The 27,646-nt window shown below is 60.4% G+C and overlaps 2 protein-coding genes across 2 annotated transcripts in view; one reads left to right on the top strand and one right to left on the bottom strand.

Moving 5' to 3' along the window:
• Positions 1–673: 673 nt before the first annotated feature.
• Positions 674–22,050, bottom strand: ALDH5A1 (aldehyde dehydrogenase 5 family member A1). Its single transcript, XM_037051382.1, has 10 exons — positions 21,433–22,050; positions 17,655–17,738; positions 16,867–17,037; positions 15,619–15,735; positions 12,806–12,949; positions 9,806–9,949; positions 7,984–8,142; positions 6,819–6,988; positions 3,898–3,956; positions 674–2,052 (listed from the first exon to the last, which is right to left on the bottom strand). The coding sequence occupies exons 1-10, from the start codon at positions 21,766–21,768 to the stop codon at positions 1,847–1,849; spliced, it is 1,590 nt and encodes a 529-aa protein (XP_036907277.1). The 5' UTR covers positions 21,769–22,050; the 3' UTR covers positions 674–1,846.
• A 1,325-nt stretch (positions 22,051–23,375) lies between these two features.
• Positions 23,376–27,646, top strand: part of GPLD1 (glycosylphosphatidylinositol specific phospholipase D1) — a 30,181-nt gene continuing 25,910 nt past the window's right edge. Inside the window, exons 1-3 of the mRNA XM_037051372.1 lie at positions 23,376–23,415; positions 23,823–23,905; positions 26,358–26,413. Of these exons, the coding sequence (XP_036907267.1) occupies positions 23,390–23,415; positions 23,823–23,905; positions 26,358–26,413 (165 nt within the window). The 5' untranslated portion in view covers positions 23,376–23,389. The remainder of the gene's footprint in view (positions 23,416–23,822; positions 23,906–26,357; positions 26,414–27,646) is intronic.

Below are 27,646 nucleotides of genomic sequence, written 5' to 3'. Positions count from 1 at the left end.
TCTCGGTATTAAACTTACTTAATGGAAAGCATTGGTAATTTAATAATTTAAAAGAGTGGGTTTGCTGTTACGTTTTCTTCACTTTTCCAGACAAACAGAAAAGCAGCATTCTCTCTTAAACAGACGTGTAGGGCCAGCACCACTGATTGTCAGGTCAGGTGGCCTGGGTGTGGCTCTGTGACCTAGTGACTTAACGCCTCCAAGCCTAAGGTTACTGAACGTCATTGAGCCTAAGATGCTAATGATTGTAAGTAAAATGCACCCTTATTCAAATGCCACCACAGAAGAAAAGTCCTATCACCTGTGCATGACACATCTTCCTTACCTTCAGAATAACTTCTGCCCACCGAGAGAGATTTCTCTGGGCAGACTGTCAATTAAGGGGCTTGCGGGTAGCTCTCCTTTACTTGGTCTGCCCAGCACGTCAGCCTCAGGAGGGGAAGAGGCTGCCAGGGCTCTCGCCGGGAGGTCGGAGGGGCTGTGCCCCAAGTGGTGGCCTTGCAGTGTCCCGCCCCCCGCTTCCCTCACACCTGCTGCCTCCCACCCACCTCCTGCTCACAGGAACCCTGACGCCCATCTGGGTCCCCTTCGTGCCTGTCTGAATGGCTCTGATACCCCAACAAACTCAAGTGGTGAACTGGCAAGAAAAACACCATAACCAGAGCGGGAAATGCTATTAATTCAACATTTATTGATTACGCACACTTCTGCTGACATCCATACACAATTATCAAACCTGGAAAAACGTGAGTGTGCGCAGTTGCTTAAGAAACATAACATTCGCACACTTTCAACTAGTTCCCAAGTTTTATCCCCCAAAATGTAGCGGAGAGAGAGGCACGGTGTAAATACGATTCCAGGGAAATGCTGTCTAAGGTGGTGGCACACGAAGAATCAGAGTCAAATCCCCAGGCCCCGGCCCTGGGAGAGGGCAGCCACTCGGCGCGGCTCAGAGTTAGTACATCAACAGTAACACAGACGGTGCTTCAGGTCGGCCCCCGGGTGTTCCCATGGGAACACAGGTGGACAGGAAGGAGGGAAGAACACGTGGCAGGATTTCGCACCTGACAGCCACGCACAGGGTGGAGGCGAACAGTGCAGCGCGTTCTGGACGTCGGGGGGGGGGGGTGCGGGGAGGCGCATGGAGAAGTGCTTCCCCAGGCTGAGGAACCCGGGCACCTGTGTAGCATGGTTCCAGTTCCCTGATCATTGCCCGGGGCTCTTGGTGAGAGCTCCCTGGCGTGATCCCCAGAGGATGCTCTGTGTAGAGCAGGTGTTTCAACGAAAAGCGATGCCCAAGAGGTCACGCTTCCCTCCTGGTCTGGGTCAGGGTGGGGATCTGCCCGTCAGGGGCCAGAGCAGCTGTCTGAGGCTCTGTGAGCCTCCCCGTCTCTGCGGCAAGTAAACGGAGGGGTGCGGCGGGCTCCCTGACGTCGCGTGCACGGACACTGGAGTCTGAGTTTCACACCAGTTTCTTGTGTCACGAAACAGTGCTGTTTCCTCCCTGCCATTTGGGAATCAGAACACCCTTCTCAGCCCTGGGGTGTAGGAAGCACACGGCAGGCCAGGCGATGCGACCCTCTGGGTCCGAGCTCCGAGTCACGTGCCGGGCCCCCCTCCCACAACGCCACTCTGTGGCGGGCTCTCGGGGAGCCTGCAGCCGGGGCACGCGGACCCCGCTGGCCCTCGTTAGGGAAGGGGAAGGGCGGGGGCCCATCTGTGTAAGGTTCTGAGGACTGGACGAGCATTATAAAACTCGTAATTCACATACTCTGTGACTTGGAATGACGGGCGGCATGTTGGCGTGTATGTAGGCGACCTCCCTCTGTTTTCTGAAGAGAGAACTCTACAAGCCTCCAAAGCACACGTACTTGACCTCCAGGTACTCGTCGATGCCGTACTTGGAGCCCTCCCGCCCCAGGCCGGACTGCTTCACGCCGCCGAAGGGGCACTCCACGGAGGAGATGAGCCCCTCGTTGACACCCACCATGCCGACCTCCAGCCGCTCTGCCACCCGCCAGATCTGGGCCGGGTCTCGGGAGTAAAAATAACCTGTCCCGGAGAGAGGACACAGCCGGCATGTGGGACAGCCCCCGACGATGCTGCTTGAAAGCCATGGGCGGTGCCCGCCTCTGCCCGATCACGCAGGCGCGGGGCCGCCAGGCTCCCCCCGGGCCCCCAGTCGGCCTGTCTGCGACCTCCCGTCAGACCTCAGACCTCCTCCTCCTGCTTCTGTCGCCCCTGCGTGCCCACCGTCTCCTCGAGGGACAGTGGCTGTCGTGTCCCAGCGCCTGCGACCCGCTGCCCGGTCCACCCTGCCCAGCCCTGTTCGACTGACTCCCCATCAGTAGGGAACGAGGCTCCTCATGCGCATTCGGACGCCGGGTGCTTTCAGTCAGCTTTCAGCGTCACCTGTCCTCGCTCCGGTGACCGAGCTCGCTGACCAAATCCTCCCTCCCTTTCTCACTTCTTCACTCCCCGGGTCGTCCGTGCCCCGAATCCCCCTCCTCTGGTCTCTGCACAGTCAGACTGCGGGCACGGCTCCCCCCACCCTCCTCCTGTCACAGGGAGAAGGGAGGGTCACTGCTCTCTGCAAGTGGGGACCCTATGTGCACCTGACCCCAGTGTTCCGGCACCCCTGAGCGGGCAGTGTGGGGCAGGGCCACTGCGCACATGTCCCCCCCTGTGTGAAGGGCCCCCTCCCTCGGGGGAGGGTCCTGGAGAGCCAGAGCTGCGTCCGTCCTCACACTTCACTGTGGGTGCTCAGCACAGGGTCGTCAGGCACAGAGTGTTGAGGCGAGACGGTAAGAAGATAGGAGAATCCCTGGCAAATGGAACGGGACACTGGGACAGAGGGCCGACTAAACTGGCCGAGCCATTTATAGCCAGATACTAAATCCCAAGGTCTTGTTTCTGCAGCCCAGGACAGTTGGGAGCAGCTGGTTTGTGTGTCCAGACCTCGCCAGGGTGGACCCGCCTCGTCCCAGTCCCCTTCAGGGACATTCTTTGACGGTGACGCTGACCAGAGAGTAGCCTGTGCACCCCCTTTGGTGAGTCAGGATAATTGCAGGGCGCACCCGAAAGCCGAGGAGTACTCTGTGAGGTCCTGCCCCGAGACTTGCACTCAAATCCCCGCCTTTAGGAAATGGATAGAACCTCCTGAGACAGCCCCTGTGCGTGAATTTACTGCCTCCCCTTCCTTCCTCGGGCCTGTATCTGCACTCTTTCTCCTGAGCACTGAAGGGCCCCAGGGGGCCTGCCACCAGGGCGGCAGTGGGCGCTGGCAGCTTGTCCGGGGCTTGTCTCCTGAGTTCATGCAGCCCAGCCGGCTTAATTCTGCCTCTGTGGCTTCCCTTCCCAAGGGCCGAGGCCGCCAGGCCCAGGCGCACTCCTGCGGCTGTGAACTGGCCTCTTGTATCTGAGGCCCGTCCTTTATTCCCCTGTCCCCATTTTTAACTGACGCACTCTCAAAATCCCCTGGACTCACGTTATGAAATCTTTCCTACATGCACGAAGTTAAGAACCCGCAGATTCCAGTCCCAGTCCCTTGCTGGTGACAGTGTCATGGAGATGCGTCCTGCCCTGTCCACACGTCCTCATGCTCAGCTCCCAGACCCAGCAGAACAGGAGAGCACTTGGAACTCCCAGGCAGCCAGACCCCGAGGACACGGGACTCGGGGTTCCGTGCATCTCCCACCCAGATCAACCTACTCTGCCCCTTCTCCCCCCACCCCGCTGTCTCTCCCCGGGGCTCCCCCAGTGCACCCCAGGGGCCGCCGAGACCTGCCCTTGTGCTCCAGTGGGACTCCCTCCAAACCCAGGGTGGTGTCTCAGGGGCAGGTGCCAGCGTCAGCCTGAGAGGTGACCCGACTGCACTGAGCTGGGACAGACACCTACCTGCTAACCCGACATCGGTCGCATTGGCGATCGCCACAGCCTCCTCCTCTGTGTCGAACCTGCCAAAGTCAACGAGGGTCGTCAGCCGACTGTAAGGGGCGCAGAGAAAACCGCTGTCTTTTCTCCCAGTTTACGTCCCCAGTGATGGCAAGACGTGACTGGGGCTCTGCAGGGATCCTGGAGCAGCGCGCAGAGGACAAGGGCACCACTGGCTGTGTGGGGGCTGGAGTCCAGGCTCACGTGCTCGCCCCCCCCCCCCCCCCCCCNCCCGGCTCACGTGCTCGCCCCCCCCCCCCCCCGGCTCACCTCTCCGAGGAGAGCGCAGGGCCACAGGCTGCCACGCAGTGCCCAGCATCATGTCCACATGGTGAACAAAACGCCATAAAAAAGAACTGCTGAGCCCTGGCTGGCATAGCTCAGTGGATTGAGCACAGGCCTGCAAACCAAAGGGTCGCCAGTTCGATTCCCAGTCAGGGCACAAGCCTGGGTTGCGGGCCAGGTCCCCAGTAGGGGGCGCGTGAGAGGCAACCACACATGGATGTTTCTCTCCCTCTCTTCCTCCCTCCCTTCCCCTCTCTCTAAATATAAATAAATAAATTTTTTTTAAAAAAAGAGAGAACTGCTGAGCTTGCCACCTCCTGGGGGCACACACCATCGTGACAGCGACTGCAGCGGCAACCCTAATGTAGGGACAGACTGTCCGGAGGGGCAGGCCCGGGCTCCAGCGTCAACTGCGGTCAGAGCAGAGCCCCGTGCAGGCCCCTCCAGCTCTGGTGTTCCACTTCTGGGACAAGACTCGAGGGGCGTTTTCCTGTCGCCCCAGAGCTGTAACTGGGTGAAACGGTGCTAAGCACCCCCGTTCCTAAATTCGGAGATCGGCCAGCAGTGGGGGCACCAGGCAGAGCTGGCTGGGCTCCCCTGGGCCCTGGTCAGTTGAGGGGAGGAAAAGGCAGCTGTTGGGGGGGGAGGGACCAGGAGGGTGGCCTCCGAGCATCCCCCGTTCAGCAAATGACCAGCCCTGTCCCCTAGGGTCAGTGTGTCCATTGGAGAAGAGGACAGCAGTGTGGCCGATGTCCCCTCTCCACACAAACACCAGTGATGACCGTTGGGCGTGGTGTCACTGAGGCCGCACCACTCTGTCCTGGAGGAACAGGTGTGGTCAGAACAGACCCCACTAGTGAAGGGGAGCCGTGGAGCCCACGCGTCCAGGGACCCAGGCGGGCGGTGGCAGAGCCTCTCGGAGGCCCCGCTCTGCCCAGCGCCCGCCTTCCCAGCCTCACGTCCCTTCTGCTCCCTGAGAAAACAAGGTCACGTTCTGGGTGGAACCTTTTACTGAAGCAAAGAAGGTGCAAGTTCTTCGAGTGGCCCGTCTCCCCAGTGACAGAATAGCCTGTAAACTCCATTTGCAAGATGGTGGCAAAGCCGACAAAGTACGCGACACGGCGCCTCGGCCCTGGGTGGGACGGCACGGGCAACCCAGTGCCAGCTCTGGTCTCCCAGTGCCGGTGGGGAGAGGGGATCACGGTCCAGAAACCTCACCAGCAGTGAGCACGCAACATGCAGGACCCTTCTGGAGGCCCAGAGGTGGTCCCCACGGAGGGGCATGAGGGCCAGGATTCCATGGAGCCCCCCCTCCCCTCACATCTGGGGGTGTCGGGTGATTCCACCTGCAGACCTGGGCCCTGGACCGGTGCCGTGTTGTCACCGGGCGGGAAAGCAGCGGGGACACTGGTGCCAGCGCAGGCCTCTTCTCCTCCAGCCACTGCCACAGAGGGGGCTGCAAACCGCCCCCTGGGAGAGGGACCCTCCGCCCTGAGGGCCCACCCGCTGCCCTCCAGGTGCATCTGGAAGGAGCATGTGCCCCAGGCGGACAGACGTCACTAGCCAAGGCTGCTCACCCTTGAAGGGGCTAAACGTGAGCTCTCGGGGAAGAGGACACCACCTCCCAGGTTCCAAGACCCAGAAAGACAAACAACCACCGGAAATGGCTAAGTGGGAATGGAACGGAATGGAGGTGGGGAAGGGATGACTGTCCCCAGGGAAGGGGGGCTAGTGAGGCAGGAAGGGTCAGCGATGGGGACGAGCCAGTCACAGAGACCGAGGATGAAAAGGTAATTGCTGCTGTTCGGAAGGCGGGGCCGGGGCTGGGGAGCAGAGGGGTGTGTGGAGACCGGATGAAGGGGCTGGCAGATGGAGGGGGCAGCGTCCCGGGAGGTCCGGGAGGCGATGAAGAGATACAGGACCCAACCAGAGCGGTGCAGGACGGAAGCAAACGTGTCTCTGTAGAATCCGCTTCCTCCAGGCTGGAGAAGAACAATGCAGGCAGGAAGTGTTGGGGAAATAACCCAGAATTCCCCGGGACTAGACATGCACTTCAGGTATTAAAGGAAGACACGGGCACCTCGGACTGAAAATGCTCCCACACCACGAAGTGTAGGGACCTCGGAGACCACGAGGTCTCCAGGGAGAAAGCAGATGGACCCTTTCAAAGGATCAGGAACATCAGTGCTCTGAGCAGCAGCCCTGGGTGTAAGCAGACAGAGGCTCGGTATCTTCAAAGTGCTAACGCCAGAACTGTATCCAGGCAAATTGCTGCTTGCTTTGAATACGAGACAGAAGACCACCTAAGGCCACAGATTTCCAACAGCCTCCCTCGAAAGAGCCGTTCAAGGATGCGCGCCAGTGAACAGACAAGTGAGTTCAGCAGAAAGCGAGACACAAGCAAAGCAGAGAACCGGGAAGAACCCGGGCGGTCTTGTGGTCTGGGTAGGGAATAGGGGGGCGGGTTTCGACCGCCGTGAGCGGACTCACACAGCACCGCTGCCTGTCTGGCCTGCCCTCCCGCGGCACGTGACCTTGGTTTCTGTCTCGGGTTCCTCTTTCTTCCCTGTCGCTTCTGTCTTCCCACCGGCTGGTCTTACTTGATAACGGGCGCCAGGGGCCCGAACGTCTCCTCCTGGGAGCAGAGCATGTCCTGGGTGACGTCGCTGAGCAGGGTGGGCTCAAAGAAATTCCTTCCAAGGTGATGCCGCTTCCCTCCGGTCACCACAGTAGCGCCTTTGGAAAGGGCGTCACTCACGTGTTTCTCCACCTGTGGGACGAGAGAAAGCAGGGCCTCTGGGAAAGCTGGCTGAGGACACCTGGGAAACGACAGGATCTCAGAGAGGCAAGCGGCAGAAAACCGTAGCTGGCTGGCTTTCTTTCCCGAGCTGGTCGACAACCACCAGCCTAGTCCCTTCAGGGGGGAGGGGCCAGATTTGCAGAGGGAGGCAAGCGGAGGGCCCAGGGCGCCCCTCCTTGCCCCCTCCTTGCCCTCCCAGGCCTGCACTCAGCTCTGGTCCCATCCTGGCTCTGCTGTCTGCATTCCTGGGTGAGTCCCAGGGCTGGGGACCCCAGGTCATCCTCCTTCCTGGACCTCGGTCTGAAACAGGTGGGCTGGACAGGGTTCTGGTGGGAGCCTTCTGCCTGCGTGTCTGACGTGCCACCTGTGTGGGCCCTGGCAGAGCTCAGGTCCAGTACCCCCCCTCAGAATGAGGGGCGCCACTGCACGTGCAGAGCTGCTGGTGAACAGCTCAGGTCACTGCCGCGCCCCACTTCCTCGCAGGCAGCTTCCCCTCCGGGAGCGTCTAGGATCTGTCACATTCCTGATGTTCCAAATTTTCACAGACTCTACCTGGGGTTTCCTTTCCATTCATTCCACTCGACAATGGGCGGAATCTTTCAGTCTGAAGACATCATCTCAAAGCCGGCCGACCTCCCCTTCTGGGTGTTGGGAAATTAAAGAATTGTATTTCAGGATCCTAACTGCTGGGCAGCGAGGGATGGCGTGATCGCCACCATTGAGAACAGTCAGGGAGCACAGATCTGAAGTGACATCAGCTGGGGACTCAGTGTCATGATGGAGCTGGAAAGCTTGCCACCAGAGGGTGCCACACACTCGCACAAATTGGCAGATGTTCGGTTTTTTGTTCTGTGACTTCCCCGCTGTTTCCAAAACAGCTGGGCCGGGCACCTTACCAAAGAGTCTGCTAGTTAAGCTTCCAAAATGGAACCGTGTGAAACGGGACAGACAGCAAGTGAACCTACCTTTTCCACCGCCTTCTCGTTGATTAACGGGCCCTGAGTCGTTCTCTCCTCGAACCCGTTGCCCACGTGCAGGTGGGCTTTCATCGCCTCGGCCAACCTCTTCACAAAGGAGTCGTGGATGGCCCTCTGCACCAGGAAGCGGTTTGAGCAAACGCAAGTCTGGACGGAGGAGAGCAGACCCGGTGAACGGAGTGTCGGCAGCTGCGGCCTGGACACACCTGGGGCTGTTGCCCACTCTGAGCGCAGACACCTCCCAGGCTCTCAGGCCACCCCCGTTTCCCCCCCTAGGGGTGCCTGCTTGAGGTCCTCCCCGGGGCGGGTACACAGCCCCACAGCTCCGGGGCCGACATGGGGGGTCGATATCTGCGTAAAGATGGAAGGGCAGCAACCTGACTTTCTTCAAGCAGTGTGCACACATCATTACGAAACAGACAGGGAAGTGCACCCTGAAGACCACCCCCGAGGGCTGCGGTGACGGCCCAGAGGGAGGAGTCCAAGGCCAAGTGCGCCCTCGAGCCCGGCCTCCTGGGTGCTGGCTGACCTGACACCGTGCACACGGACACAAGACCATTTTCTGCGCCAGCTGAGTTATTGGAAGGACCTGGCTTGTTTCCTCTTAGACCTAATGTTTTCAAGTTGCATGACCATATTATAGGAAATGTAGTGATCACTGGTAAGCTTTCTCGTGTTTTTTCTTAATCTTGTGTTTTTCTACTGGAAACAGGTATATAGATAACTTGGTGTCCAATGCATTTTGATTGGCTAAGAGCAACACAGCGAGAAGCTGCGACTTTATGGTGGAAACCTGCGTGGTGTGCACATTGTCGGCATTTGTGTCCTCAAAAGGAGACACCCTGCTCTGAAACAACCGAGCTGTTCGCGGAGGCCAAGTACCAGAGGCCAAAACAAGGCTAAACGCTGTTTAACATAGAGTGTTACACGTTTCGGTCACAATGTAACTGTTCAGGAGGCTGTACTGTTTCTGTGCATTTAAAATTGTTGATGATGCTTTGAGACAAAGTGTGTCCGGATACTTTGTAAGAAACCAGGGCCCCAGCAGCAGCTGGGGTAGAATGGGGGAGACAGGACCCCACGTCCACAATCCTAGCTCCTTAGTAGAGTTGGGGTCCTGACCCAAGGATGTGGGGCCTCAGGCCGGTCCGTCTTCCTCGAGTCTCACGTCCCCATCCGTGACATGCCAGGTTTGGACCAGCTGCTCTGAAGTCCCCACCAGCTCTGACAGTCCCGGGTCCCTATAAAGGCGAGTGAGCGCAGGCTGCCTCTGTCCCTGTGGCAGCCGGACACCCACACCCGGGGGGGGCACACCCTGCCGTGGCGGCCGGTCCTGCCCTCCTTCCCAGGAAGCGGGAGACCCAGGCAGCAGCGTCTGGAGTTTTTCCAGATGCCATGGCAACGCTCTCCTCCCTCCTTTCCCACAGGCTGTGGGCTCAGAGCCCAGCTGCCTGGCTGCTGCGAGTCTAGGCGGTGACTTCTGCTGCTCAGTCAGTCCCGAGAAGCCCCGTGGGGCAGACCGACAGTCACGGGGTTCAGAGAGCGGCGGAAGAGAGAGAGCATTTGGAGAAAGGCCTCTGCGGCCCGGGACGCTCCCTGGGGCAGAGACTCCACCTTATTTCCCTGGGAGCCTCCGCGTCTGCGTCGCCCCCGGCAAAGAGCGGGCGCTTACCAAGAACTTGCTGAAAAACTGGGATAAGGAAGAATGGACATGGGAGGAACCCAAAGGTGGTTCCTTGGAGATGAGTAAGGCGGTAGGACCTTCGCCCGACAGACAGGCACGGGCCCTGGAGCACGCTGCGGGACCCACCTGCCCAGAGTTCCTGAATTTCGAGGCCACAGCCCCCGCCACGGCCTGGTCCACGTCGGCACTGTCGAACACGATGAACGGGGCGAGGCCGCCCAGCTCCATGGACACCCTCTTCACGGAGTCGGCCGCGTAGCGCAGCAGCACCTGCGTGCGGGGCAGAGGGGGGCGCTGGGCGTGAGGGGTCAGCTACCGGCCGCTTCTGGCACTGACCCAACAGCCAAGGTCGCCAGGCGCACAGCGGGGCAGCTGCGATGCCACTTGGCACAAGAAAAGGGGAGAGCAAGAATATCTGTTCCCATTCGCTCGTAGGTGACAGAGACACTAAAGTAATTCCTGCCCTGGCTGGTGTGGCTCAGTGGACTGAGTGCAGGCCTGCAGACTGAAAGGTCGCCCGTTCGATGCCCAGTCAGGGCACATGCCTGGGTTGGGGGCCAGGTCCCCAGTTTGGGGCACACGAGAGGCAACCATGCCTGATCTGTCTCTTCCTCTCTCCCTCCCTGCTCTCTAAAAAGAAGCAAACAAAACATTTGAGACACATAAATAAAAGGAATTCCTTAGTTGTGCGTGGGAGGGAGTGGGGCCGGGGCAGAGGGTGAGACTCCCCAATGCGCACATTTGCGTCATCTGGACCCCCCACCGGGGCGCATCGCCTGTTCAGAAAACCAGCGTGGCAGGCCAGAGTGCCACGGTGACGAGACGAGGGAAAACCGCCGGAACTCCAGAGCCCATGTGCGCCTCCGACAGCGTCCTTGTGTGTTGTCGAAGCAGACAGGATGGCGGAGTCCCACGGCTTGTCACCTGCTTCAACTCCCCTCTTCACCACGTACCTGGGACGTGTTAACGTGGTCACCACACCGCCCACCTCCTTCAGGGTGCCGTGCGCGTTCCCTCCTGTCGGCACGCACCTTTCCAGCCCCTTCCGTCGCCTGCCTGCACTGGAGCCCCTTGTGTGGCTGCCCCACAGCTCCCTCGTTCAGTGCTCCCGTGGGGGGCGTGCAGGGGGTCCCCAAGGCCTTGCTATTGCACACGACACTGCCGCTGTCACCTTAGGCTGAGTCTGTGAAAGTGCAGTTGCTGGCGCCTGCCTGGAAGGCTTTCTGGCTAAGAGGTGCTCCTGGTCCAGGAGAGCTGGGTGGGACCACAGGGGCAGGCCTCTGTCCAGTCACAGCCACGGGAGAGATGGCACCCGCACGGTCCAGCAGTCACAAGCCCAAGGTCATGCCAGGAACGGCCCCCAGAAATGCGCACCAAGGGCACAGGGTTTGCCGGGCCCCTCTGGGTCAAAATTCAGCGCGGCTGGAAAGAGGATTCTGAGCCGTAGCTCTCTGGGTGTCCGGGGGAGCGTCCCGGCAATGAAATAGTAGAGATCTTCTCATTGAAATGTCCTGAGGTTGGGCCACTGAAATGACTCGAGGTTGGTGTTTGTTTCGATTTTTAAGCCATGCTCTCTGCCGGGCTCTTGGTCTTCCTGCCTTCACTTGTAGTGGTCCCCTGCCTCCACCCCGCCTCGGGCACAGAGGCGTCTCGCCGCATCTTCCCTCCGCCCGTGTGTCCTTCCCTTTGGTCCTCAGGACGGGTGCTGAGCCTGGCTTTGGCCGCCGGCACTGCTGACACCTTGTGAGGCGTGCTGTCCACTCTGGTCCCCACTGCGGACCTCAGGGCCTCAGCCTCCAAAGTCCAGTAGAGGGCCAGACTGCCCTCTGCCCGCTCACCCCTCTGCCCTCTGCCCGCCAGACTGCCCTCTGCCCGCTCACCCCTCTGCTGGGCCACTTGCCCCAGGTCACCGGTCAGTCCACGGGTCTGTTGTCCTCTGGTCGGAGGACCCTTTCTCGGTGTAGGAAGAGATGAGGGGTTCTGTGTTGTAACGACCACCATCCCCTCCGTGGCCTCAGCGGGGTGGTCCCCTGGATGGGGCAGGGGCGGGGCCATTGGGGGCTCTGTTAGAGGCCAGGCTGTGTCTGAGGGTCAGCGGCTCTCTGCAGAGGTCAGCTCAGAGGAGCCGCTGACCTCAGAGCGGCGCTCCCTCATCGGGGCCCTGCTCAAGGTCGGTAATTGAAGAGGTGAGCTAGGCTTGGCGGGAACAGGGTCAGCACCGTCCTGGGGCCGTCAGACAGTGACCGCCTGCTGAGCAAAGTGAGGAGACACTGTGAATTGCTGGCCGTTGCCCCGTGTCCTGGGAACGTCTGTGTCTCTGATGGCCAAGTTCACAAAGCTCACTCCCAGCCAGGCCTTTCTTTTCCTTCAGACACTTCCCAGGGCGTCTGCCTGTAAGGTCCCCGTGCCCGGCTGAACAGCCGACGGGTCTCCAGTCCCCCCACCTGGCACGGGGTGGCCGGCTCACGGCCCTAGTGATGACGGTCGGGACTTCCCATCCCCACTGCTTGTCGTGTCTAGATGCGACCGGCTTCACACTTTCAAGCCAGGGTCAGGGGACCTTATCTGAGGTGATCGTGTGCGGGTCTAGCACGAACGCACACACAGACACACCAGCAGGAAAACCTCCCTGTTCAGAGGGGAAGCCACGATAGAAACTTGCTCCATCCGCCTTTTCGCTCTTTCAAACATTTAAAAACTTTCTGTTTCTGTAGGTACCTCTATCTACATTGCAGAAACCTTTTTACCTAAAGGTAAAGAGAACCTTTACCTTTACCTTTATATGATTTTTCGTTCAGTGCTGAGGTATCCATTTCAGCACCCACCGTGGGTTTCTGGAACCGCTAATTCTAGCTCATGAAGAAACCTGCGTTCCAGAATTGAGACAGATGTTTGGCTTCCCGCCACCTCACATACAACAAGTAAGGGAACCTTCGCCGCCCAGATCCCCCGGGAAGTTTTTTGTCGGCTAGGGACCCCCCGGCATTTCCCCAAGGCGACCGGGCCCAACTGTGTCAGACGGAGCGGTTGCGGGACCCCTCCCCGCGGGGTGGCCAAGGGCACAGGGCCCCATTCCACGCTCTAAAGAGAAAGTGCCGGAATGGCCTGTCTTCTTGAGTCGCGTACCTTCCCAGTGGCTGTCGAGCCAGTGAAGGAAATTTTGGACACGAGCGGGTCAGTGCAAAGCGCCTCACCCACAACCTTGGCCTTCTGCTGGGAGCAGGGCACGACGTTGTAGACCCCGGGAGGGACGCCGGCCTGGTTTGCCAGCTGTGGAGAGAAGCAGGATGTGAGAAAGCAGGAGAGAGACCGACCGACGCATTAATCCAAGGAGGAGAGGGAAACACTGAGCTGACTTTGGGGCAGGGGCGGAATACACTTGGGACGGAAACGAGATTCTTGTTAGTGCCGATGGGTGTTACTGAGTCATTACACGGCATTCAGGGAGAATTTCTTAGGGTGTACGTTTCAGCACGATGCTCTGTTAGAAGGAAAAAAGACAACCTTGGCCTTGTTTCCTAAGAAAAACCGGAGGAGAGTTCAAGAATCAGGTTCTGGTTCGCTTGTACGATCAAGGAGACAGCATGGCGAGAGCGCTCACCAAGCCCTACTGTGTGTGGGTGGCCCCAGTGCAGAGGTGGCGCGGGGCTGGCCCACAGCTGTGCACCCGGAACGTGGCCGTGCTCTCTGGACCAGGTGTGGCCTGAGTCACGTGAACTTCCGAATCCCACCAGCAGGGAGCTCCCTTCACAGATCTGACCAGGACTCTGGGAAGGCGTGGGGAGCAACCCAGCCTCTCGGTCCCTGCACCCCCTCGTAAAGACGGAGGGGGCAGTGGGGGAGCCGCCCCAAACACCTGAGACAACATCTGCCAGACGGAGGGGGTGTAAGCGCCCAACAGCTGTTTTCAGTGTGATTCCAGTGCCTGGCGCCCGTACAGCCAGCCGGCCCCACCTCCGGCCACGCAGATAAGCACCTGCCAGCCCTGGAGGAGAAGGGGCCGCCCCCACCCCCGCCCGGAGCGTCCCTTCCTGTTTGCAGTCCTGGCTGACGTGGGAACCGACCACACGGGCCCTTGAGTTGCCTCCTGTGATGATGTTTTAAATCCACCAATAAAGAGCGAACCTGCAAAACCTGGCAGTGTGGCCTAGGGGACCTGTGACCAACAGGCCTCGTCTTTGAAGTTCCTTGACCTGACGGTCATGGCTCAGGGTGTCTTGGAATGACAGTGAGAACCCCCGGGGCTGGTCCGGCCACAACACTGGCTCCAGAGGAGGCGGGCAGCCCTGGGCGTCGCCATCTGACCACGCTGTCCGTGGGTGGACACACCACAGCATGCTGGCCGACACGAAGTCTCCACAAACTGCAAATTACACGTGGGTGGGGACATACCACTGACAGCTGAGACGACGCAGGCTGTCAATACCTCTGATAACAGGGCCCCAACAGCCTGCAGGCCTTGGTGGAGCGCAGGGCAGGCCACCGGGGACAGCGGCCGGAATTGCCCAACTGCAGGGGGGCGAGAGGGGCCCTGCACTGCAGGGAGCGGGGCGGGTCCCCGAGAGACCGGGAGTGGGCCGTGAGGGGCCTCCCAAAGAGGTTGGGAAAACTGACTCCCTGGAACGATAGGCTGCTCGCTCAGGAAAACAGGGACATCAAATCCCAGACAAGATTATTAAAAAAAAAGAAAGAATAAAGAGCAGAAAAGCATCCCCACAGGCAACCAAAGCAGGAACAAGACAAGCCCACAAGCCGTCGACACTGCGCCCCCCCCTGCGGTGAGGAAATTGTGCCGAGACTGAAACGGCACCGGGAATCAGAATGAGGGCAAATTCAGAAATGAGGTGAGGGGACTCAGGAAAGAACGAGAATTCCTTTCCAGAAACGAAAAGTAAACACGAAGGAACATGAGACCACATCAGCACAGCAGGTGATGATACCAAAGAAACCCAGAAGCGACAAGGTGACTTGGAAGGTTAGGGGAGAGGCGGAAAAGACGCGTGGGAACGTGACAAGACCGGACACACGGACAGCAGGGTCCCTGAAGACGGGAGCAAACCGAGTGTCTGGGACAGGCCCTGGGAGCTTTCCAGGTTTAAACAGAAGCCCCGAGCCCACAGGCTGAGCGAGCATGCCGGTCATGCTACTGGGCTGTGAAGATAAGGGGGGACCCACTGGGGACGCAGGCAGGAAGAGCCCGCAGACGTGCAGATGCAAGAGCGACGCCTTCCGACACAGGAGGGGAGAGGACACATACCGCCCCCACATCGGGAAAACAGGAACGGGGCTTTCCCTGCACAGCGGGGATTCACAAGTACCACGGGCTGGGTCTGTGGTCATCACCGCAGCCTGGGCCTGCTGTCCCATGCGCCCTTCCTGAGGGGTCAGCCAGGCCCCGGGGTGAGCAGCAAGGGGAGAGCCAGGCCTGGGCCGTGGCGGTCACAGCCACAGCAGCTGGGTCCCTGTTTTCAAGTATAGGGGAGCCCTTCCTGCCGCCGGGAGTGGGGGCCGAGTCTGGTGAGGTCTGAATCGGCTGGAGCAGGTGCGTGCAGGGCTCGGCGGTGACAGGAAAGGCAGCAGGGGACAAGGCTGGGCAGGTGGCATCTGTCAGGGCCTGAAGGCCAATGCAGGAGGTTGGGGTTTTACTTCGAGTGACGGGGGAAGAATGACAGGACCTGACTGCAGATGGACCTGGAGAAGGGAGAGGCCCCAAACGTGACAATGCCAGGTGTGGTCACCTCGTGAGGACTGCCCGCGTGACGAGGATGGACGGACATCACTTCAGGGACCACCCCCAGGTGTCAGGAGGCCCCCATGGACTGAGTACAGCCGCTGACCAGTTAGAACAGCGCCGTCCAGCGTGCGATGCAGGGGAGGTGGGGGCTTCCCGCAGCTTCGCTCTCCCGGGCCGACGTCCCCGTGTGCGCGGCGGGGCTCACCTCGGCCAGGGCCAGGGCTGAGAAGGGCGTGTCTTCGGCGGGTTTCACCACGACGGTGCAGCCGGCTGCCAGGGCGGCCCCCACCTTGCGGGTGATCATGGCGCTGGGGAAGTTCCACTGTGGATAGAGGGGGGTTGGGGGTGAGCAGGGGCACCGGCCACTGAGCACGCCGTGGTCCGCCGGCCCACACACGAGACGGGCGGGGCGGCTCCCAGCTCCTCACAGGAGAGCCCCGAGCACCCACACTGTCAGGCTGAGGGGCTGGGGACAGGCTCCTACAGATGGGTGGTCTCAGAATTTAAAACAGTACAGTAATTTACACCAGCCGTCAACAGACTTATTGGTATTTTCAGCTTAGTGGGACGCCCAGGTGCCAACCCAAATACTCGACTCCGTGATTGTGATGTGGAAGTTTGCGTGTGGCCGTGTCCCCGTGAAGCTCTGTTGACAAACATAGGCAGCAGGCGGGGTGTGGCCTGGGGGCCATAGTTTCCTGACCCTTTGGTACAAAATAGTGGCAAAGAGGACTTGAAAGTGGCCGGTGACTTATTCTTTCGCCGTCTCTGTAGAGATACCTGTAGACATGCACACATCTCTTCTGGCGGAGTGTTCTCTTACTGTGACAAACACTGGCTTATTCGGGGGCAGACACTGTTAAATCAGAGCTAATTAAATCCCTACCACCCAACGAGGTTGGTATTATGCTCCTCACTTGCAGTCTTGGGGAAACTGAGGCAGAGCAGTGACGTGACGTGCCCAAGGCTGCACGGCTTGGAAGCAGTGGGCTCCGAGTGGAACCCCGGTGGCAGGGGGCTGCCTGCCACCGCTGTGCTGAGTGGGACGGCACAGAGCCTGGGGGGCAGCCAGCGACCCCGGGTGGAAGCTCACACAGGGCCTGGCAGGGTGGGTCTGAGGGCGGGTGGCCGAGAGGAAGCTGGGCACCCGGCCCCTGCAGCCCGTCCAGGAGGGCAGAGGCGCTGCGCCAGGCACACATGTACCTCCGCCACACACGGAACTTTCTCAGAACTATGACACGTTAGCAAAGGTGTCATATCTGAAGTCTTGTGTAAAAAAATTATAAACAGTAGAAGCTCTTTTCAGACATGCTTGGTAGTGCCAAGCGGGAGCCTTCATGCCCAGTGGAAGAGCCCCTGGGGAGGACCCAGTCACGGGCACGGAGGAACTGGACACCGCGACCAGGGCCAGCAGCCTCTCCCCGAGGCCCCGCCAACCCCGCCAGCCACATACCGGGGTGATGACCGCGGCCACGCCGAGCGGCTGCTTGAGCACCAGGGCCCGCTTCTCCTTGGCGGGGGTGCAGATGACGTCTCCGTACACGCGGCGGGCTTCCTCCGAAAACCACTCCAGGAAGTGGGCGGCGTACAGAATTTCTCCCTGGGCCTCCTTCAGCGGCTTTCCCTGAACCCGGGCAGAAAAGGGGCCGTCACTGCCTCCCAGCAGCAGAAGAAGGGCGCGCTTTCTCAGTCACCAAGGCTGCGAGCGGAGTGGGACAGCTGCCTGTCGCAAACCCCCAGGGTTGTCGAGAAACACGCAAGGTCGGAGGGCAACGGGGACGAGCTCGGAGCACAGGCACTCGGGGCACGCACACCCTACAGGGGGCAGACCCGCACCTGCCGGCTGTTTTCCCCTCCTGACACCTTCTCACTGTGGTGACGCGGTGAAATTGGTCACTGCTCCCTGAAACCGCTGTGTGTCGTTACGTGTTCAAACAACAGGGAAGAGCAACCAACAGGTCACTCGGAGCAAAAGTGTCAGGGGGAGGAAGCCATGGCCACCCAGCTCCACTCGAAACCTGCCTCCCCGACACGGCACAGAGACAGATTTAGTTTTAGCAAAATGAGTGCCTGGCTTTAACGAGGAAGGGTTTGGCCCTGGCACAATTCACTGACAGCTCATCCCCGGGCAAGGAATTCACATCTTTTAGCCACAGCTGCACGGAAGTCAGCGGTGTCCCTAAGCCTTAGTCTGACACTCCCCGACAGCTTCTGAGGGTAGCGCTAGGGCCCCGGACTCACGCTTTCGGCTGTAATGATCTTGGCAAGGTCGTCCCTGTTTTGTATCATTAAGTCGTACCATTTCCGAAGTACTGAACTCCTTTCCTGAGAAGAGACCGGAAGGGAGAGAACTAGTGAGGTACCAAGGGTAGGGGAGACACCCGGCCGCCAGCTCCCTAAAATCTCAGCCCCGGCTTGTTCCCGGGGAGGCGCCGACCCTCCTCTGAGAAGCAGGTAAGGATCTGGCCTCGGGAGCGTCTTCAGGGCAGTCGTGGGCCGTGAGGGAGGGAGTCTGTGGACACAGCTGTTATTGTTTAGGGCAGATGTGAATAACTTCAGTTTCCATTGTTATTTCCAATCACAGAATACACATAAAACTTACCCTCTTCACCGCTTTCAAGGGCACGTCAAGGGGGCTTACGTGCAGTCACACTGCTGGGCCACCACCCCCGCCATCGGCCTCCAGAACTTCTCGTCTCGCAGAACCGGAAGGGGGTCCCCACTGAGCACTTCCCACCCCCAGCCCCCAGGACTGTGACTCCTCTGGGGACGTCAGGTGAGGGGATGCATACAGCATCTGTCTTTTGTGGCTGGCTTCTCTGTCTCAGCACAGTGTCCCCACGTCCAGTTCCTTATTCCAACAACTCCTCGCAGGGGGGCTTTGTCCTCAACTTGGGTGTGTACAGTGTGAGGAAAGGTTTGCACACTTGCGAAGAGAGCCTGGGCACAACACTGCAGGTGTGCCCAGTGCCACCAAGCTGTCCACTTACAAGTGGCTAAAATGGCAAATTTTGTTAGGTATATTTGCCACAATTAAAAAATACTTCTAGCCCTGGCTGGTGTGGCTCAGTGGATTGAGCTTGGCCTGGGAACCAAAGGGTTGCCAGTTCAATTCCCAGTCAGGGCACATGCCTGGGTTGCAGGCCAGGTCCCCAGTAGGGGGTGCACAAGAGTCAACTACACATATAAAATCTTAAAAGGAAACAATTCATTTATATGAAACCATTAAAAAAGGAAACAGTGGGCCCAGCGAGTCCAGGTCACCCAGGCCACAGAGAGTCCTCTGAAGACACAGTGCCTTGGAGCTCAGCCGCCAGCACCGGAACAGGCAGGTGTCCCTGGGGCGGAGAGTCGTCCCCGGGCTCCTCTCCGCGGCCTGCAGGGCTGCTCGCCGGCCAGGCGGCAGGTGTGAGGCTTTAATCCCGCCCTCACTGCCCGGTGAGCAGAGGGCCTGTCCCCTCCTTATTTCGGACGACAAGCCGTGGGATCGTACGTGTCCCATTGAGGGTACTGTTGAGGCGAAGGCTTCTACATCTCTACCCCCAGAGAAGAGGCATCCAGTTCTCTTCACTGTCCCTCTAGCAGCTGTCCAGCCCCAGGCGGGTGAGCCGTGGCCACAGACCCGGATGCCACAGGTCCCAGCGGAAGACTCCAGTCTCCAGGCTGGGCTCAGAGAAGGACATTAAATCCCGGAGGAGCTGGCCTGCAGGAGTGAGGCCCACACTTCCCTGAGCGGGCAGACAGCAGGGGGCGCCCCAGCCCGGCCAAACCCAGAAACCAGCAGTGGGGTCACCCTCTCTCAGACCTCAGGTGATGTGTTAGTTGTGGCCCCTAAAGGGGCCGTGGAGGAGCCTGGACCCCCATCCCGGCAGACAGGGTCCCAGTTTGGGGGTGGGGCCTTCACAGAGGTCATCAAGCCAAACAGCATGGTGGGGGTGGGCTCCAGCCCACTGTGACTGGTGTCACACTGAAAGGGGGAGTGTGGGCAGAGGCGGAGGGCAGGTGCTGGGGGGGCATGAGGCGAGAGGCCCAGGGCAGACCCTTCCCGCCCAGCCCGCCTCAGAAGGAGCCGACCCTGCCCGCGCCAGGATGCGTGGGTCTGATTCTGTTGTTCACTCCCCCACGCGGGTGATGGTGGTGCGGCTGGGGAGCAGGACAGCCTTTGTGAGTGAGATTCCGGGGCCCTGGGAGGCTCAAGTGGGTGGTGTCACATGGGGCTCTGACCCCAGGCCCCCCCAGCAGGGCTGCAGTGAGGGTGGTGAACCAGGAGCCCCCTGGGCCTGTCTCCTCACCCCCCTGGGCAGCGTCTCCCTCTCCAGGCCCCGAAAGGACTGAACAGCACAGGTGCTAGGCTCGGCTGTGGTGGGCCCAGTGACCTCCTGCCTCCCGTGCTCACCTGCATCCCCTGCCCACCTGCCCCCCGTGCCCACACTCAGCCCCTGAACCTGGGACTGGGTTACTTCACAGGGAGAAGGGACTTCACGGGTGGGCTAAGTGAAGGGTCTTGCCCGAGGAGACAACCCTGAGCCGTCCAGGTGGGCCCAGTGTCATCCCTGGGATGGCTGTGAGAGGGGGCAGCACTGTGGGGCTCCAGCCCAGGATTGGGGACGGCGTCTAGGGCGTCTAGTCACCAGAAAAGGCAAGGGGCGTGCCCCCCAGAGCTGTGGGACAACCAGCCTGTGCCCTGGTGTCACATTAGGTCACCAAGTCTTTGGCAGCGGATGTGGCACTAGCTTGTGAGGTCTCTGAACTCTCCAGGGGTTCCCTCCTCCAGGGGTTCCCTCCTGGGGGGGACGGGGCATGACCTGGACTGATGGGAGGCAAAGCAGAGGTGTTGGGGGTCAAGGTAAGGCCTGCAGACAGGGCTGGGGGCTCTGAGGAGGGAGGCTGGGGAAGGTTGTGTTTGTGGCAGGCTCGGCGGCAGAAGTGACGCATGAGCTAGAACTCGGGACCAGGCAGCACATGAACGCGGGGAGAGGAGAGCGAGGAAAAGCAGGTGTCTCTGGAAGAAGATGTCAGGACCCCGACACAGGATGCAGGGAGGAGACAGCCAGGCCCAGGGGAGAGCCTCAGGGGAACTCAGCCCTGCCCACACCTGGAGCTCAGACGTGCCACCCCCAGAACCGGGACGCGTGTCTGCTGGGTGAGCCACCATCCTGGGGTCCTTTCTGGCAGCGGCGGAGCCGGCTTGCCCTCGCCCAGCCCTGCACCCTGCCCTTCCCTCTGCCCGAGCCTCTCGGCCCACCAGGCACCCACTCTTGCCACTTCCCTGCTTGGATATCAGATCTGTGGTGTGCGGGCGAGAGCCCCTACGCCCCTCCACCCGGGGGGAGCACCACAAGGGCAGCACCCGCTTGCTGGCGGCCCACCGCCCGAGTGCACGGCACACAGGCACTCGGTGCGCATCCATGGGTGGATGAGCACTGACTCCCCGCTCCCCGACCTCCTTGCCGGACACTGAAGGGCAGGCAGGAGACGCTTCCCGGGGCGGCTCCAGGTGCCACGTGGTAAGGGGGAAGCAAGAAGCCCTAGTTTTCTTCTTCCTCTAGCCTCCCTGTCACACACCCCACCCTCAGTCCCCACTGTCTCTAGGTCAGTCCACAGCAGTATTTCTCTGTTCTGCTGAAAACCTACAGAGTGGTCCTGGACGCCTCCCTCCCTCCCCACAAAGCTTTCCGAAGCCCACCCCACTCCCTGTGGCATGGCTGTGTCCCGGGGCGCTCATCCCACTTCCCCGAGCCCAGGTGCAGCGTCCTGCGAGGCCTCCCCGCAGCCTGGGACCCCCGCAGGTGTCCCTAGGAGCGGCTGACACTTTCCCTCTACACGCGCTGACGTGCTCAGCCTGCCGTCTGGGCCCGTGTCCCCAGCGTCTCGTACAGTGCTTGGTGCGCAGCCCAGGCCTCTAACTTATTTGTCCAGCGTCTCGTTTCTTGTTTATGTGACTCTTCGTGGTGTACCACGCCAACCCCAGATGCGCCGGTTTCACGGGGGGGCGGCTAAGCTCGCGGGGCTCACTCACCTTGGCGGTGACGCCCCTCCAACTGCAGAAAGCATCGTAGGCGGCGCGCACGGCGGCGCGGGCCTCGGGCGCCCCGCAGTCGGCCACTCGGCCCAGTTCCGCGCCGCTGGCCGGGTCGAGCACCGGGAAGGCTGTGGCGGCCGGGAGCCAGCGGCCGCCCACGAAGCTGTCGGTGCGCAGCAGCGCCTCCGGGAGGCCGCCCAGGCCCGGGGCGTAGGCACGGAGCTCGGCTGGCCGGGGCGCCCAGCATCCGGCGCGGGGACGGAGGGAGCGGCCGGGAAGCGCGGGTCGGAGGCGCGGGGCCCCGCAGCTCTGCAGCCGCAAGCAGGTCGCCATGGCTCCGGTGGCGGCGGCGGCAGCAGGAAGCAGGCAAGCGAGCGCGCGCCCGGAGGAGCGAAGGTCGGGGGCGCGCGGGGCCGCGGCGGCAGGTGGCGGAGCAGAGCAGCGCCCTCTCCCGCGCTGCACTAGGCCGCGCCCGGCTGCACTTTGCCCGAGCGCATCCCGCTCGGGTCCCCGCGGGCGCAGGGGACGGGCTTGCTTAGGGACCGCGTCACGTTCCTCCTGGAGTGCTCCTGCGTCTAGCTATTCCTGAGCACCCCGCACCCATCGGACCGCTGCAGGAGAACCGCTCCCCGTCCCATCTGCCTTTAAAGCCGCATCTCAGCGGCGCCTGCGTTGTCCGCTGGGTCGGAGGATGCGCGGTGCAAGCCCAGCCGCCAAGGGCAGATCTCGTCCCTCGACCCCGGAGCTCCGCTCTTGGAGGATGTGGCCTCGGCCATGAGCCATGGAGGTGGCTCGGTGCGTCTCCGGGGGTGTGTTGTGGGTGTTCTCCCCATCAGCGGGAGCAGGGTGCCCCTGTTTTGTGACAGTCTTTGGTGACAGAGCAACCTGGATCCAAACGCTGAATCGGTCGCTGCGCTGGGTGCCCTTGGGCAGTTGCTTAACCTCAGGCTTCCAGTGAGTGAAACGGGGCCACAGGTTGGTTGTGAGATAAGGCTCAGGGCCGTTGTCACCTGAAATTCAGGACAAGGTCACGCCAGCTGACCCGGGTCAAGCCGCTAGTTAGGCTGAAGGTAGGCCACCAACCAGCCATTTGTCCGAGTCCAGTCAGCAGAGTTGTGACTTTTGGAGGGCAGCCGCAGACACAGGGCCTGTCCCGAGCTCACGGGTCCTGGGGAGCCCACTCCCTGAACTGACGAGGGGTCACTTCAGCTGGTTGTCATTTCACACAGGGTGTCCGCTCACAAGGCCAGTTCTTGTTTGTTCGGTTTTTTTAAAAAGAGCTAGAAATCTGAATTTGCGTGACTCCATTCAAAGAAAGTTGGCCTACGTCCATAAAACACCCTCCTGGCCTCGAAGCAGCTGGCCCCGCACCCCAGCTTGGGCAGAGCCGTGGCTCCCGTCCATCTGGGCTTCGCAGGGGGCGGAGTTAAAGTTACAGAGAAAACTCGCGGACACGTGAGGGTCTCAGATAGCCCCGCCCCCAGTCTGCTCTCCCGTCTGCCCGTCTGAGGCCACGGATTCTTCCCTCCCCTCTCAAGTTCTCCGTTCCTGCTTCGGATGTGCAACGCGCCCGAGCTTCCAGATTGACGCGGCCCATGAAGAGTTTCCCTGCCGTTCCCACGGCCCAGGTGCTGTGTGGATTGGCCAGTTCACGACGGGTGCACGCTGAGCCCGGGATGCTCTGAGCCCTCGTCTCTCGGCCCTGCCTGAGCCCCCGCCCCCACCCCGAGTGGGATGGGCATCTTGGCTCAGGCTGCAGGAATCTGGCCCTGTGCCTGGCTCGGGGGCAGCTGTGGGGACAGGCGTGGACAGAGAGCAGGTGTGGCCACCACCCAGTGTCGGTATCTGTTGCCACACACGGAGCGAGAAGCCACTCCAGGTGATCGTCAGAACTGCACGGGAGGCCCAGCACCTGGCAGCTGCAGAGCCGACAGCCGAGACAGGCAGGGACAGTATGCACGGGCCGTCTGCCCTTGTAAGGTGAGGCGGCCAGTCTAGTGACTCTCGTGGCCGACAGTGACACTGGCTTTTTAGAAAGCGAAGACTCTGCAGAGGCAGCTTTGCGGTTCCACACAGCTTTGCCTTAGAAATCAGAGGGAGCCTGGGCCAGGGATGGCCGGGCCCCCACCTGGAGGCACGTAGTGTTCAGGTCCAACCCCTTTCCTCTCCCAGGTGCAGCCTGTGTGCTGCTCCCGTGGAGTGAGACAGGGAACAGCTGGCTGTACCAGCAGGCGATGTTGCTTAGAGGCAAGGCTGGGCTTCCTGTCGACGATGCACCCACAGGGAAGCGGGAGGATCTGGGCCCCGGTCCCGCGCTGTGTGCAGCTGCCCGCCGGGCCGTCCCAGAACCAGGGAGCGGTGAGCGAGGATGTCCTGTCTGCTTGCAGGTTCTGGCCTGGCCTGCTCGTCACGCTGAGCGCTCTCTGCCCTGGCGGCTCGCCATGCGGCATTTCAACACACATAGAAATCGGTGAGTGCCAGTGACCGGCCATGGCCTCCAGGGCACCGTATCTATCAGGGAGGCTGGGAGGTCCGTCCTGCATGTGGTGCTGGCCACTGGGAGCAGAGAGGAGGCGGCCGGGACCTTGGACGGACAGGGTGGGCTCAGCGGAGGGGCAGGAAGCTGGAGGGAGGGTCTTGGAGCTCCCGTGGGTGGGGAAGAGTGACCAGCCAGGTCTCCAGAGGCACGTGAAGTAGAGCCACGGAGGGGAAGAGGGTGGTGAGGGGTGGACGAGGGGAGTGAGGAATCTAATGTTTCCTGGGTACATGGGGAGGGCCATGTGCGGCCACAGGAGCGGGTCCCCTGGGTCATGTGGCTTTCAAGGTGGCCGGCTTCGGGGAGAACGAGGAGATAAGGGTGTCTGCGTGGTCCCTGGCATTCGAGGTACTGGGGTGACAACAGGCGTCCGAGAAATCCAGTGCCCGCGGGCTTGGGGACTGGGGCAGAGGTACCTGGATGTGGGTGACCGGGATGCCGAGAGGCGGTTCCCACGTGACAAGGTTGGGCTGTGTGTCTCCACCAACAAGGAACCGGAGTCACTGGTAAGGTAATCGGGTGCGGTTACCTCCGCAGCAGTTTCCCCATTAGCTTCAGAGGGGCCTGAGTCCCGTAGATAAAAACAGCATCGCTCTGTAGCTGCGCCACCTCCGGGAGGCGCTGAGCGGACCCAGGACAGGAACAAAACTCGAGTCCATCAGTGTGACGTAGACGCCAGCGCAAGCAGGCCAGCGCTGCGGGGACGCAGGACCCTGTGGCTCTGAAGGGCCACGCGCTCAGCCCCTCATTTCACAGGTGAGGGGACGGACCCCAGAGCTGCAGGCCCTGACAGTCGGTCCCGTTTTCTCTCCGAGAGATGCTCACGGGAGACAGCGGAGGAGAGAACTGCACCGTGCTTGGCCCCCCGCCCTGCTGTGGCCTGCGCGGCGCCTGGTCCCTGGACTTCTCTCCCCCAAACGAAGGCAGTGGGAATTCCTGAAATGATGCAAGTGCCCCGAAGGGGGGCCAATGTGGACCGGGGTTCTCGAGTCTTTAAAGCCTCCGAGTTTAAAGATTAACGTGACAGATGGAAGCTGAAATTTCAGCAAAATCAGATCATTGCCTGCCTTTCTTCAGGAGCTGAACAAAGGCCCCAATGGACTGTTACATAGAAAAAGAGAGTAGGTTGACAGATCAGCTCTCTAGAAATATGTCTGGATGAAATTGAAGGCAACTTCTAATGCACAATTTTGAAGATTTTCATATAAAAGGAAACTTAAACTTTTTTAAAGACAAAAACTAGCATAAAATTTTTCTCAATATCTACAGCTTAAAATTTTTTTTTATTTTATTTAAGATTCTATTTATTTTTTTAGAGGGGGGGAAGGGAGGGAGAGAGGAAAAAAAACATCAGTGTGTGGTTGCCTCTCACACGCCCCCCCACTGGGGACCTGGCCCCCAACCCAGGCACGTGCCCTGACTGGGAATCAAACCTGCGACCCTTTGGTTTGCAGCCCAAGCTCAATCCACTGAGCTACGCCTGCCAGGTTAAAACTTTTTATTTACCAAGTTAGATGGTTTTATAAATATCTCAGTTCACATCTTCCCCAGTGTCTGAGCAGATGGCTGGCATTCCTGCCAGTTAACTAACAGAACCGCCCTCCCCCGGGCGGTTTGGGTCAGCCCACTGGCGAGCGTGTGGACGTGGGCCATGCACACGGCGCCAAGGCGTCCGGGCTTTGGGCGTTGGTGGCTGTCAGGCTACAAAATTGGACAGGACACAGAAACGAGGCGCCACCTTCGAATGGCCCTGCACATGGAACACTCCCCGTCAGGGGTGTTGAGAGGCGGCAGGGGGGGGTTGGGGGGGGGGCAGGGCTCTGCTCTGTCCTCCTGCCCCGTCGGGGACGAGAAGACTCTGGAGGATCATGGGCCCAGGCCGTGGTTTGGGCCCTGCATGGTGTTTCCCACTTGGGGTCCTCGCCCTTGGGGTGGGGCTGCTGAGCCCTGGCGGTCCGATGGTCCCGTGGTCCTGTGGCAGTGGGGCCTCCGTGCCCTGACATCCTTCCGTGGGTCAGCGCGGCGCCGCAGTATCTGTCTGCTGAGACCACCCCCTCGGCGGGGAAGGCGGGCCTGGTTCTCAGCCCCGGGGGGCGGGGGGGGCTGGGCCAGAGGGCTAGTTTGTGCGGGCAGCTGCAGGTCACTGAGCTGATTTGATGTGAGGTGGTGTGGTGTTTGTGTTAACATGTTTACGTTGTGTAAACGTGTGAGTCTGTGACAGTTGTGGCTGATGCGGACTGCAGCTGCGTACGAACTAATCTCCATTTCCCCGCTTCCGTGACAGTTACACCCGTAAAATCACATGTGTTCCTTTTAGAAAGATGTCTGGGAAGCTCTGTTTTAGGCCGATGGTTGAACTCGGTGGATTCGTGTGTTTACTTCTCAGGCCACAGAGCCCTGGAGCTCCTCCACCTTCAGGACGGGAACATCGACTACAAAGAGGTATCGCTGGCGTCTTCTTCCCGGGGCCTTCGCTGTCCGTCAGACAGAGTCCCAACCGGCCCGAAACCGCGCTTCTCAGAGACGTTTTTGTTCCTTTGCAAACCATAAGTACTTTGGGGCTCAGGGTGCATGTCCCCTGCAGGTGTACTCGAATGATTTTCATTGAAATAATATCATTGAAATATTTTAATGCTGGGCATCCTAGTCTGGACAAATATTTGGGGGAGAAATTTTAAGAATGGCCCATCTTTTTGCGTTTACAAAGAGAGGTCACACTGGAGCTCGGTCATGCGTTCCCCACTCTCGCCTGTGTGGCGCATGAGGATTGTGTCACCGCAGAGAGAGGCGTGGACGGTGAGGTGTCCTGGCAGGTGTGCCTTCTGGTCCCTCCCTCCTGTCTGGGGCTGATCATCTGGGCTCACTTTCTGCCATCCTCCAATTAGCCAGACCATCTGGCCCACCTACTGTTCCACTTCCATGGCCCGGCGATGCTTTGGGACAAGGACGATTCTGAAGCCCTCGTGTTTGATGAGGGAGGCTGACGCTCGCTCCCTCTGCAGCCAGAGTGGGGTCACGGGGTTTCCCGCCGGTCGTGCTGGCCCAGCGCGGACAGAGGGAGGCACCATGGCCCAAGCCACTTCCAGCCATTAGTTCTAAGGTCCCTGCTCAGCAGTGTCACCGCCCCGCAGGAAAAGGCAGCATTTACTGTCGATTGTCATCGGCTCTGTTGCCGACAGAGAGTAGGCAGGAGAGGGGAGAAGCCAGAATCCACTGGATTCATAACGCGGGCTTTCGGTCTTGCCGGTGCTGAGCAGTTTTCTCGGGGGGATTCCCTGTGTCTCACTGACTTACCACGTGGGGGACTGCCGGGCCCTGCCCCCTGCCCCAGTGCCAACTCCCAGGCCAGCGTGGTCACTGGCCAGCACCAAGGGCCCCCGGCAGTCACCCACCCCCTTCTGATTCACAAGGACAGTTCAGGGCAACTCTGCCTTTTATAATATCGTATCACCCAAGCCCTTTCCAAAGGTGGGCGATTTACTTTTCAGTCGCCGTATGTGGGAACCCTTGCGGAGTTTCTCCCTCTGAAACTGCCCTTTGGTGACCTCTGGCTCGACGGTCCAGTCTAGGAGATGCCCGGGGGAGCGGCCTGGAGGGGGCTGGCCGGCTGCACAGTGGTCCCTGCAGGCCATCGGCTCTCAGCCAGCTCTGCAGGTCCCAGGTCTGAGCTGGCTT

The sequence above is a fragment of the Sturnira hondurensis genome, unplaced genomic scaffold, assembly GCF_014824575.4.
Source record: "Sturnira hondurensis isolate 20B ecotype Veracruz unplaced genomic scaffold, ASM1482457v3 Scaffold0007217, whole genome shotgun sequence".
In the NCBI taxonomy this organism is placed as follows: Eukaryota; Metazoa; Chordata; class Mammalia; order Chiroptera; family Phyllostomidae; genus Sturnira; species Sturnira hondurensis.
This window is presented reverse-complemented; position numbering and strand designations above follow the sequence as displayed.

Excerpts from the sequence above, each read along its gene's own strand:
- ALDH5A1 (XM_037051382.1), bottom strand. The coding sequence starts at position 21,768 with ATGGCGACCTGCTTGCGGCTGCAGAGCTGCGGGGCCCCGCGCCTCCGA. Across the intron at positions 15,736-16,866 it reads TGGCCGCGGTCATCACCCCG|TGGAACTTCCCCAGCGCCAT; the intron begins GTATGTGGCTGG and ends CTCTATCCACAG. Across the intron at positions 8,143-9,805 it reads AATTCAGGAACTCTGGGCAG|ACTTGCGTTTGCTCAAACCG; the intron begins GTGGGTCCCGCA and ends TCCTCCGTCCAG.